General features: G+C 38.4%; 1 protein-coding gene across 1 annotated transcript in view; it reads right to left on the reverse strand.

Moving 5' to 3' along the window:
• CNTLN (centlein) overlaps positions 1–12,404 on the reverse strand; it is a 218,847-nt gene extending 206,443 nt beyond the window's left edge. The window contains 2 exon segments of the mRNA XM_085568035.1: positions 5,971–7,092; positions 10,908–12,404. Of these exon segments, the coding sequence (XP_085424161.1) occupies positions 5,971–6,168 (198 nt within the window). The 5' untranslated portion in view covers positions 6,169–7,092; positions 10,908–12,404.
• Between the last annotated feature and the right edge of the window lie 518 nt (positions 12,405–12,922).

Below are 12,922 nucleotides of genomic sequence, written 5' to 3' on the forward strand. Positions count from 1 at the left end.
CCACTATGGAAGAACTATGTTTTAGTGTTCTGTTTTTTTTAAGTTTTAAAATTTAGTGTTACTTTTAATTCCCAGATATTGATTTAAAAACATTTCTAATATGTATCATCAGCATGCATCTGTAGTATCTAGTCATGTATTATGAAGCAACAGAATGTCTTGGTCTGTAAGTTAATGTTTTTGTCATGTTTACTTGTAAATAAAGGAGGAGGGTGTTAAAACTATATAAATAGTATCTATATAAATCAATAGTATCATGGCTACATTATTTTCAGTGGGTGTGCTGGATATTAAATTGGTCCAGAATTAATGAATAAATGCACCCATTTTTAGAGCTAATTAAATGTTTTCTGTTATCAGTGCTAATGATGGCAAATAGAATGTTTTAGAATCCTCTCTGACACAGAATGTGATCAAAATTATACAGTTCCACTGCCCACAAAGAACTGTTATTTTTCTTCAAGCACACTATAAAACAGGACATGAAGACCAAAATGGATTTATGCATAGCTTTTCTCAACAAGCAGGAAAACAGCATGAAACAAGGGAAGAAGAAACAGAAATCCCTGCCACCCCAGTTCCCACAAAGTAGCAGCCACCTTTCTTAATCCTCTTTTACCCAAAAATGCCTAGAGATACACATATTCTTCAAGATTTCTTTCCAAACACTGGTAAAAAAGAGAAGCAAAAGCAGCAGTACCTACTGGAAGATCTCTTTATCCCTCATTTATATTTAACACCTTCTGACAAAAGTGAATTTGTTGCAGCAGAACCTTTAAGAGATTACTGATCAGTTCCTAACTTTTTGACTAATGGTGAACTATCTATTTTTAGTGGATAAACTGCATTTGTAAATTTAAAATGATACATAGTATGGTTTCTTTGACTAAACAGTATGGTCTGCAGACTGCTGCCAGTTGGCTCACTGTATTTTTTGGGCTGTGCAGAGTACCACGCAATGGCGTCCTTAATTCCTAATACAGTAGAAGATTAGGCATTAGAACTATTACTGACAGAACAGGCATACGAGCTACAGAAGGTAGCACTAGTAAGGCCTCCCCAAAAATAATAAATGTATTTTTATGCAGGGAAAAGAAAAAAAAAAGATGGAGTAGTTCAGTTCTGGTAGAACCATAAAGTTAGAAAAGAAACTCCTCAGTAAGGAAAATACAGCATCATTTTAGGAGAAAGATATGCCATATTACTTTGAAATCAAAAAGTTGCAATGCATGAAATGAAGATTGATGATATCTTGGTTTTTTTGAAACTAATAATGGGTAAATTGTTAAGATACTTGTTTGAATTTGAAACAGCATTTCTGACGAATTTTGATGATTCTAGGATGGTAAATATAAAATTAAGCTAAAGAAATCTAACTTGTCATGTGAGTATCACCAACAGCATAAGTGAAACCAGAAGATAATGTTGTGTTGCTTCTTCCAACTTTTTGTATTGTCATCAATATAGGATACTCTGTTCAACAGGAAAAATCCAGTCCAGAATCACTGACTGGTTCAAAGCAAGGATTTGATTAAGTTTCCCATTAGAGGTATTCCCATCAGAATACCTGAAGGAATTATTCCTATCTTTTCAAGTAGAGAATAGAGGGGCATGATAGTCTCTATTCTAGAAAGAGCCTCAGAGCTAGGACATCAATCATCAATTTAGCAATGCTCATTATTTTGCACCAAATGAACAGTCTTTCACAAGAGGCTTCCCTACAGGACACCAAGGAATATGCTATGAATCTCTATAGACGAAACAGGTGGTTTAAAGAAATACACTATGTATTGTATTGTGTTGCAAAAGAAAGCACATAATGCTAAAGAAAGTAATTTTGGCTCAGAATCAGCTTCCAGAGATATCACGTATCATCCCCCTTACTAAAAAAAAACCCAATAAAAAATCAAAGCAAGCACAAGATAAAAACCAGAAGCAAATAAACCAGACTAATTCCTATCCAGGAATGATCACATTTTGCAAAAACAGTATAGCCCTCTGCTCCACCTCCAAAAATACACAACCACAAGGGAAATAAGATGGAGGTAAAACATAAACCAGGTCTTTTCAGCACCACGGAAAAACACATTCTCTTGGGAATAATAAGTATTGAAGATATTGATATTGGTATTTTGAGGTGCTAGGCAGTAGCATAAAACTCTGAAATAGAATACAGCAGTTAACAGAAGTAATAGAGACAAGATGTGACATGACTTACTATTTGACTTTTGTCTTTCCACTGCCCTCCAATAACATTGAACCCATTACAGAAATGTAAAAAGGTACCAAAGAAAACAAGAAATTTAAAAATAAAAAACATTTTTTTATTTTCTGTTCAGTTGTTTTCAGGAACCAGAACTTTATTTTTCAAGTAATTCTCAAATAAAATAAGAAGAGCCACTGAAATTGAAAATAATTACAAAATGTCTCATTGCAAACACAACCATAATTTTCCCAAAACAGAAGAGGTATTTCCCAAAAATAGAGGTATGCCTCCTTAGCTTTATACAATGCTTCTCAGTAGACAATCTGGGAGTTTAGGACTATTTTCTTAATTTGGCTTTCTCATTTTTGCAAATTCCACCACAGAATTATATGTCCATGCCAGTTTTTGCAGAGTGACTTCAAGAAAATTGTACTTTTAAGGCCCCAAGATCTTGCTTATTACTAGTTACAATCCTACAATTGTTTGAGTACTATTAAAGGAAATGGTACTATTAAAGGACTGCCCAACTTTGGCTGCAGAAGTCAAGACTTAGTAGTAGAACCTGAGCTTTAGAAAGTTAGAAAGTAATTAAAAAAAGGAACATAAACACAAAAAACCAAGAAGTATTAAATTCAGGAGTATGACTCTTGTAGGCACCTCTATTTTGTTGGAATTGTTACCATAAAAAAAAAAAAAAAAAAAAAAAAAAAAAAAAAACCCACAGAATAAATGTGAATTAGAACCTTGTTTTGAACAGAAAGGCCACCACCCTGGATGACTGGAAAAGTCACGCTCTCCAGGATTCTGCCACAGAAAAGAAACAATATCCAGAAGTAGATGCCTGGAATACCTGAGGTTAGAGTAAAGTTAACATGCACAATACTCAGGAGCTTCACTAGCCAAAGAAGACTCCCATATATTGAGTCAGTAGACCACTACAACAGGCTCCACTTCCCCGAAAAGATTTCATTTCATAAGTGCAGTTTATATGACAGTGAATCTAAAGTCCAAGATGGTGTGTGCAAGAGAAACATGGCATCATTTACTCAGATACTAAATCACTTTTGGATACATACATCTTTCGCTAAAACTTTAGCCACAAAAATTTGATCAATGCTTTTTTTCTTTGGGGAAAAAAATATCCAAAAGGCTAATACGTCAACCAATATCTAAGACTAATTCTTTAGTTCTACTGCACCCTTAAACTATTAAACTAGATTTCAGCTGGGAAGGTTTTTTTTGGAAATGCAGTTTATGAGCTTGTGAAGGGAAAAGGGAAAAGGGAAAAGGGAAAAGGGAAAAGGGAAAAGGGAAAAGACTTGGGCAACTTTATCCAGTTGCTAGATGAACAGTTAACATGCTCTCACTAACATCTTTTATAAAGGCACTTCCATAATTTTTCTATCCAAAATGCCTGCTAAGGCACTCTATAAAACCCTAACCAAAAGCATAGAAAAGAAGACAAAGAAAATCTTAATTGAAACTGCTACACTTTTACTGTGATACACCTCCACAGGCTGTCCTGAGGCGTTGTAGTCTCCAATAATGGAAATACACAAAACTTAACTAGGCACTGTCCTAGGCAATCTGTCCTGGGTGGGGTGCATTAGATGCTCTCAAGAATTCAGTTCCAAACTAAATGGTTTCAAAATTCTGACTAATAAGGCCTGCAAATATTAGGAAACAGCACAGAAACAGAAGAAGTTCTTAGATCTAAAGGGAATTAAGCAAACCACAGCAAATGAAATGAAATTACACAAAAGAAATTAGCTGGTCAGCAACTTTGTATTTCATCTGAAAAGATGCTAGAAGAACAGAACATTAACATTACCCATATGTATTCATGCTTTCAAATTACTTGTCTTTACACAAAGGATTCATATCAAATGTAATCTTAAAATGGATTAACCATCTACAAATAATTTCATCAGTTGACTTTCAAACCACTTGAAGAATTTTACTGAAGTCCACTCAGTAAATCAGGCCATTTTAGTTCAAATTCAAATTCAGAATATCTTCACAAAACTTCTTTACAAATTTAATCACCTTAGAGAAAAGCTGTGGTGAAAAAGCTGCCTAATTGATGAGGCCATCACCTCTTTCACGTATTAAAATCTGGCTTCCCCCTTCTGTATGTAATATATGCATGCTTAAACCTGTCAAATGTATTGATGGATTAGTAAAATAGTAAAGCATGTAGATGTCTACCCTGCAGTACTTTCAGAGAATCTTTGCTTAAGAGATTGCTGCTCCACTTTCTTTTTTATTAATAATCTGAAATATATCCTGAACACATGCATCCCCTTTCATTCAAAGGATGGTATCAATTGGATTCTACCTAAATAGGCTATGTTTTCAAAAACTGTAACTAGAGTCCTGTTCTTTTTTTGCCTGCTTTCCTCAACAAAAGATAATCTGATAAGTGATCTGACAAAGATCTAAGAATGGCAAGATAACGTGCAAGAAACTTAAAATAAATACATTCCAAAATACTTTGCTGACTTCAACACCTGTGGAATGCGTTCTCAAGGAACAAGTACAAATGCACATGTAATTCAAATTAATCTAAAGGGGAAATCAGATGCTTAACTACAATTTGTACACATCAAGTTATCAAAGCCACTAGAAATTCAGATTTGTACTGTTTCTTCAATGTTTCTACATATAATGCTCTTTAAAAATACTACATGCTACAAGGTTTTAGTAATATATAATTTATGTTCAACTAGTAAACAAGCAGAGCACAGGACTTCCTTCTGCATCCACCAAATTTTGTCTTAATAGTGCACATCTGCATACTAGGTATAGTAAACTGTATCTTTATGGAGAGTTTCCTTAACATCTGTCACAAGACATTGAAGATATCCCCTAAACATTTAGCATTGTTTAGCATTTCCAAACAGGATTTTCACTACACAGCTCATTCTCCCCGCAGATCTCCTATGAAACATGATTTCTCACAAAATCTTGATTCTAACCCATGGCAGGAATCAAATGCCAATTGTCATGTGTATCAATACTGTTTGAGGCAGGAAACCTCTACTAACTTTCAGGTAGATGCTTTCTTCTGATGGCTTCATCAGGCCAGACCTTCATAGCTTTAAGCAGATGACATCCCACGTGAAAATACTGTTTTGGCACCTGCAACATAAGGTGTCGCTTCCCTCTCTGCCATATACCTTTGGTGTAATCCACGTGTTTGGCAGAGAACTTTCTCTGATTTCTAGAACAAGACCTCACATAACAAATGGTTTTTATATTTTATTAAGTACACCTATTAGTGATGAATGACAACTGAAGAAATTAGGATGGACCAGCTTCCAATGAAGGGAAGCCACAGGGCAAGACGCAGAGGAGGAACTTTTTCAAGTACACCCATAATTACTCATTAAACCTTTCCTTCTCAGAAACAGCTTGCGTATATGTAATCTTGATGCAAGGTTGGGAGAGAGATGAAATTACCTCCAAAGGTTCCTTCAAAACTTAAAATTCTCTCAAAACCCCTCTGCATGATCATTTCCCCCCGAAGTTGCACAAAGCAGCGCCTCGATACTTTTACTATTTCAATTCAAGCGAACCGTGGCCTCTGGAAGGGCGAACAAACTCAGCGTCAGGACAGGTGGTTTCACGCAGGGCAGGGGCCCGAGCCCGATTTAATTCCTGGAGGCGCTGCTGCTCCTCCCTGCTGGCCGGAGCGAGACGCGAACCCGCGAACCCGCGCTCCCACGGGCCGCGCCCGCCCGGCCCCGCCCGCGCTCAGGTACCTGGCAGCGGCTCCGCTGCTCCGCCAGACCCGCAGCTCTTCCTCCAGGCCCGCCACCCGCTGCCTCGCCGCCTCCGAGCCCCCCGAAGCCACCGCCAAAAGCGTCGCGCCGCTCCTCCTGCGGAGACGGCGAGGGGAGAGGAGGGAGCGGGCTCAGGCGGCCCCCGCCCGCCCGCGCCTGGGGGAAACGGGGGAGCATCAGCGCCGTGAAACACGCAAATGAAAACTTTCCGCCGCACTCGCGGCGCGGGCGAGCGCCGGAAACCGCAGGGAAGAAAGAGGACGCGGTGCAATGACGTCACAGCGCTACCGCCACCGCGGCGAGGAGAAGGGGCGAGGGGCACGTTTGAATTCGCCCGCCCGAGGCGCGGCGCCGCGCATGCGCCGTGCGGGCAGACTGGCCGGGCGCGGGGAGCCTGTCGCCGCCCGCCCCAGGGCGCCTCTGTCCGGCCAAGGTCCCGAGCGAGGCGTGCGAAATCCCTGAGAAACCACGGGATCCATCCCTAGCACTTGTGTCCCACCTCTTTCAGATCTTGATGTTTACATGTGGAGCGTACAGGTCAGACTCATAGGATGGGTGAGGCTGGAAGGGACCTCCGTGACCATCGTGTCCAGCCTCCCTGTTCAAGCAGGCTGATCCCAGAGCACATGGTACAGGATCGTCCTCCAGTGTCCCCAGTGAGCGAGACTTCACCGCCTCTCTGCGAAATCTGTCCCAGTACTCGATCACTGCACAGTGAAGTTCCTTCTCATGATCGGGTGGAGCTTCCTGGCCTCTGTTTTTGTCCATTGCCTCTTGTCCTGTTTCTTGGAGGACAGGACCGAGCAGAGCCGGGATCCATCGCTGACCCCCTGTCTTCAGATACTCGCAGACATTGATGGGTGTTCCTATCTTAATGGTGTTCTGCAAGGTGCTGAGGCTCCAGCATATCCGAGTCAGAAGTCTCATGCCTTTTTCTCTTTGTTTGCTTTTTTTCCCTCTGAATTAAATACTAATAATTGCAAGACAAGAGTCAGAGTCCTGGGTTTAGATTAGGTCTTGATAGTGTTTTATGAGCACACGTGCTTCTCAGGAAGTTTCTCAGATTTATAACTTCCAAGAGCTGGCTTTCAGAGCCTGCAACTGTAAGCAAAGGAAGGCTTCAAAAATCTAACCATTACAAATATGACAAATATTTCAGCTGGTGGCACTATGTATTCTGTTTAAGATACAAATACGCAGAGTAGATGGCTTTGTAATAAAGGGTTTAACAGCATTGCCAAAGCAAATCACTGTGTAGCCTACATGCGTGGTTGCACTCTGTGGCCACAGTGGAGATCCACCAGCCAGCACACACCCAGTGGCCAGAGGGCACTCACGGAGTGGCCACCCCCAATCTCTGCCCAGACCACCTAGGGTGGTGGTGATCGCTGCGGCATGGGTGGCAGAGCAGAGGCACAACACGAGGAGTCCAGGGCAAAGGAAAAGGCAAGGACCACTTGACTCAGTTTCCAAAGAAAGCTTATTCCCTGAAGGGGTCAGGAACAAGTGAGAAGACCTCAGGCTCTGAACAGTGTTTTAAGAGGGGAGGGTAGAAAAGGTGGAAACATCTCTTAACCAATAAAAGAATCCCAGGGGTGGAGTACATCACTGAATGTGTCCAATGGGGTTTACACAGGGGAGGGAAGAAGCCTTACAAGCCAATTCTCTTTTAAGGAACTGAGTGGAATATTGTAGAACAAAAGGGGTGTAGCAACTCTGACTGACAAGGGTAGGGGGCAGTTCAACTGGGACAGACAATGGCATATAAGGGGATAAGGGGAGGAACAGGGAAATTGAGGTAAGGATGGACAGACAAGTGACGGGGAAGCTTTGTGGTAAACAACTTAGGAACAAACCGTTGGGGGAACAAAATGGGTATGTTTTGAACCTAGGTACCACTAGAACTTACTAATAAATCTAACTTTCACATTAAAAAAACAACTGCAAAACGCCAAACTACCACATATATGGGAAGCAAAAACTCAAAAGCATAGACTTTCGCCCAAACAAATGGAGAAAGAAGTTGAAATACAGTCGGAATATATTTTAACACAGAAATTCCATTTCACCAATGCCAGTATCTTACTACGGAAATACAGTACCTGGTTTTATAGAGAAATATGTTTTCTTTTCCTCTCCATTGTAACTTTTCCATGGTTCTGGAAAAGTTGCCCTGAATATATGATTGTGACAAGAAATAAAACTCTTTGTGTGTGTTTGTGTATGTGTACATGCAGATAAGCATGTAAATTAGGATATACATTAAAATGTCCAGTCCTTCCACCTGTGGCCCTAGTAGAAATATTCCTGCATCCTTGGTGGTAGCTGTGCCTGGCAAGTTGACTTTTTATTGCATTGATGTCCAGGAGCCCTTCTCAGAGGTAGAGAATGGCTACAGTACCATTTTTTCAATTAAAATTTTTACTATTACTGCAAGTATTATCTGCACAATTAGAAATGTAAACATAAAGGTGGAAGACTGCATTTGAGTCTTCTCTGTCCAGTTATATGTAGATTTAAGGAGATTCAACAATTATTGGATCAATACTACATCTCTCCTTAGAACAGCCTGTCATTTATCTTTGTGTGTTATTAAATATTCAAATATTCATATGACCATCATGTCAATTCTAACATGTTTACATTTTCAACTTTTTCTTTGCTTTTAGGATCTCCTAGTTCTCTTCTACCATAAATTCATTATCCAGTCACTATGTAGCCTTCACTTTTTCCACATCTCTGCCTTTTAATAACCATATTTTTAAGTTTTTCATTTGTTTCCTAATATTTTTATCATTGTCCCCTTGACCATTTGTTCCCTATTACACTTGGGCAACAAGAAGCTAACTTTACTTAAAAAACAATGTGCTTAGCTTAACTGCTGAACAGCTACAATGACTAAACAGGATTTAAAAACATCTTCCAAGTAAAAGGTCATTCAAAGTTGAGCTGAGAAGATTCAGTTCTTACAGAGGCTAGACTCAAAGCTTGACAGAACACAAAACAACAGACGGCAATTCCCTAGAAATTTAGAACCTTAAAAAATAAATGTGTGTATTTACTATTTGTGTAGATACAACATGTTACCACAATAAACACAAAAGTAACACTTCCCCATAGCAAGATACTTATTTTAAGGGCATAATATTTTTGTATGTTGTTTAACTAACATCACATTTGTTTTCCTGCTATTTCATAAGCTTATTCTCTGTAATATAAAGTTTCTAGTTATTAACCCAGACAGCATTAATGATAATTCTTAGAATATTAGGGAAATTTGAAATGTTGAGTTGGCAAGTTTTGGTGAATTGGGAGACATTGACTTGTATTGGAGTATTTTGTACATTATGTTTCTCTCTAATCTTCATATTTTGGAACCCCTCAATTTACAATTATCAAATCCATGAGACTGTTAGTCTAAATTCTTCCAAAATTATTTTCCCTTTGATTTCACTTTTATAAAATTAAACAACATCTATTGAAAATGCATTGCTCAATTGAAACTTATTTGTTATGGCTTGTACTCATTTACAGTTCCTGTGAATGTTACACAAATGGAAATGCTCCCCAAGTAGCTTTGGTGACAGAAACAAAAAAAGTATTTTTATTTGGTGGAGGTTTTTTTTTCTTGTGCTTGGGAAATTTCACATCTTTCTTTGAAACATGTTCATATTACAAACATGTTGCATTTACTCCTGATGACATAATTACTTTTTTTTTCTGATTGTATATTTTTTTCTTATCTTAATGTGAAATATAAAATTACTCCATTCATTTTGATAATCCCAATGCTTCATTATTAGAGGTAAAGACATGTAAGTACATACTAGAACATTTTCATTTTCCTTTAAACAAAAAATGCCCTTACTAATCTGATTTGAATTAAAAGTGTTAAAATGTTACACTAAATTACTTGCATTTCTCCTTGGATTTTTTATGTTGACTGTTCATGTTTGTTGCTAGTAGTTTGCTAGGCAACAGCATCATCAAACAGGTACTTTCTGAGAGATATTTGTCAGCTAATCTGAACAAAAGAAGTCAAAATTGCTGAAGTTATTTCTAGCAGGTTTTGGCAATGTCCTCATAATTTAAGGAATTTGTATGTTTCTCAAGAACATATTACAACCCTAGAAATATGCTTGTTCTTGTTAGGTAATGAATTCAAAAATTATTTGCTTCCAGTGAAAGTTTCTGGAGGTTTTGTGATGTTGGTTTGAGTTTGGGTTGGTTTGGTGGTTTTTGCTTGTGTATGCATTCAGGGCTATGGGGAACATTTTTTCCACTTCTATGACATCTGTATATAATAGCATGATTACAGTCATAGGAAGAATGGGTGTATAACAGTGAAAAGGTCTGTAAGGAGAAGTAACATCTGATATTGGATCATCTGCCATAACCAAGACATCAGACAGATCATTTGGTTGTTAGGGAAAAAAAAAGAAAAGGTGAAAAAAGTTTTTGACAAAATTTACATTTCTTGTTTCCAACTGCTTGTAATAAAAGATACTGCTTCAGACCTCATTTCTACAATTATAACATATTCATATTGAATTAGTTGATTTTGAAAAGTGGAGCTGGAAAAGGTCAGCACAGAAGCCTAGATTCACTGATGTACAGGCCTGGAGTTCCACGACTAGCACAGTTCATTTTTCACCCAGTGAAAAGAAAATACCATCTTAATCTCATAAGCAGAGAGTAAGAGAGCAGAGGTCTGATTTGCTCCTGAAAAGACATAAGGTAGAACTAAGTAACCTCCATAATATATCAATTTTATTGCTTTAGTTTACTGCATACTTTTCTACTGCACACTATACTATACCTAAAGGCTGAGTAAGCATCAATCAACAGGTTACACTCCCCAGAAGGACTACATCATGATACCAGAGGAGTCTATAACATGGTCCTGTTCCACTTACCTTTACCATGGAGAAGGGTTCAATGTTTCATTGTCTTTTTTTAAATGAGGTCACAGACCTTGGCACTACACCTTTCAAGGCAATGAAAAATAAAAGTCACTAATATAAAGTCAGCCAAACAAAGCACAGAGGGAGAAGGTGATTAACAGCTCTGGATGAAGTGCCTGCCCCATAGCACCTGCCAGAAACGTGAGGCGTCAGGGAGGGCTGGACAGCTGAAGGTTATTAACAGGGGGATTCCAGGGTGGCTGTCCTGGCAGAGGCACACTGGGTTTGTGTTGTAGTAACTGAAGAGATGGGTTTAGCTGAGCATTGGGAATTGATTGTTTCTTTGTTAATTTATTTCTTAGTGAAATTAAACCCAGAAAGAAGTTGAGCTTTGACCTTGAGTGTGGTGTGTAGCCTGTATCATAGACTAACTGGGAGAGTCACCTGGTTATGGAAGAGTTGCATGGAAAATTAAGAACTGAGTTTCATTGCCCTGGGAAAGGGTGTGAAGAGTACATGGCCACCCAGGCTCAGTAAGTAAGCCATGATACCCTTCTTAACCCAAGGAGTGGTTGCTGACAGCAGCAATACTGTCCATGACCACCCAAACTTTTTAGAGTGCAGGAGACATGGATGAGGCGCTCCCTCACCCTAGGGACTGCAGCTGAAAACATACACCTACACATCCTCTCATTGCAGTCATGCACATGCATACGACACAAGAGCCATGAACATGTGCAAGTGCCTCAAAATTACCTATTTTTCATACTAAAAATCAGGTTTGCAACAATTTATATGTTTTAGTATTGGATACTGCTGCACAATGCAAAGAAATAAACTGGTTTTCTGAATGGGGACAAATTAAAAGTACTGCAATTTATTAAATAAGAAATTTAACTTCAATTAAAAAATTGCTACATTGCAAATCTCTGTAATTCAGAAATAATAAGAGAATTTTGAATAGAAATTTTAAAGTGAATGTCTCAGGCAAGCTGCAAAATTGATGGAAGTATAGCTTACCTCATTTAACATGACAGAGAGGTTAAGGTGTAGTCAAGCTAAGTCACACCAGAGTGCACAGCAGTAGCATTGATAAAGTTGCAAATATTAAATAGGGTATAAATCAGAACCAAGCTATGTTTTTGGCTCAAAACAGAGCCAAGACATATGATTTTCAGTCTTTAACAGTTCATACTCAATTAACTTGCTGAGTTCTTTAGCTTGAAATTCTGAGGTAAATGTCTGTTTGTTTCTGTTTGTTAACAGATTTTCAGTTGACCATCATGTTTAACCTAGAGTTATTTGCAATCACTTGAATTCAGAAAGTACTTCAGATGAACAAACAAGATTCTATTTTTATTATCTGCGTGCACCATGGCAGTAGCTAAGAGTTACTGGGAGGGCACTTTGTGCTGCAGTATTTCAGTTGCTAACACTCTTCCCAAAAGCACTGTTTGCTATAAATTCCCAGCCCAAGGGAATACAGAACAGATACTGCACATTGCATTCTAGGGTGGTACTGCAGACTCAGCCCAACATGAACTCTTCTTGCAGCCTGAACTCCATCATCACAGTGGGATTCAACTGACTCAATTCACCAAGATAGAGCTCGTGTATTTTGGCAGCAATGCAAAGTTATGCATTTGAACTTTCCTTTCCTTTCCTACTGTGGCTGATTACTTTGTTAGAGTTACTTTGTTAGAGTAACAAATTGAGACTCCATATCTGTTGATTTAAATTTCTAGACACAGTTTTTGGTCAACCGAGTTGCTTTCTTTAGAGACAGAAAATATTTAAGAATAAATACTATCTAAAGATCTGTATTAAAAAATTAAAAATTAAGCATTGTAATGAAAACAGAATTTAATAATTTAAAATTACCTGGAATAATTCATAACCAAAAGATAATTCCTGTAGAAATTAAGGGACTCTTTAACACTGAATTTCAATAAATGTGTTTGTTTTGGTTCATTTTTCTCAGCAGTTGTATCCTATTAATGTGCACAAGATAAGGATTTATTTAAGCC

Source organism: Lonchura striata, chromosome Z (genome assembly GCF_050655825.1).
Source record: "Lonchura striata isolate lonStrDom1 chromosome Z, ASM5065582v1, whole genome shotgun sequence".
NCBI classification, from domain to species: Eukaryota; Metazoa; Chordata; class Aves; order Passeriformes; family Estrildidae; genus Lonchura; species Lonchura striata.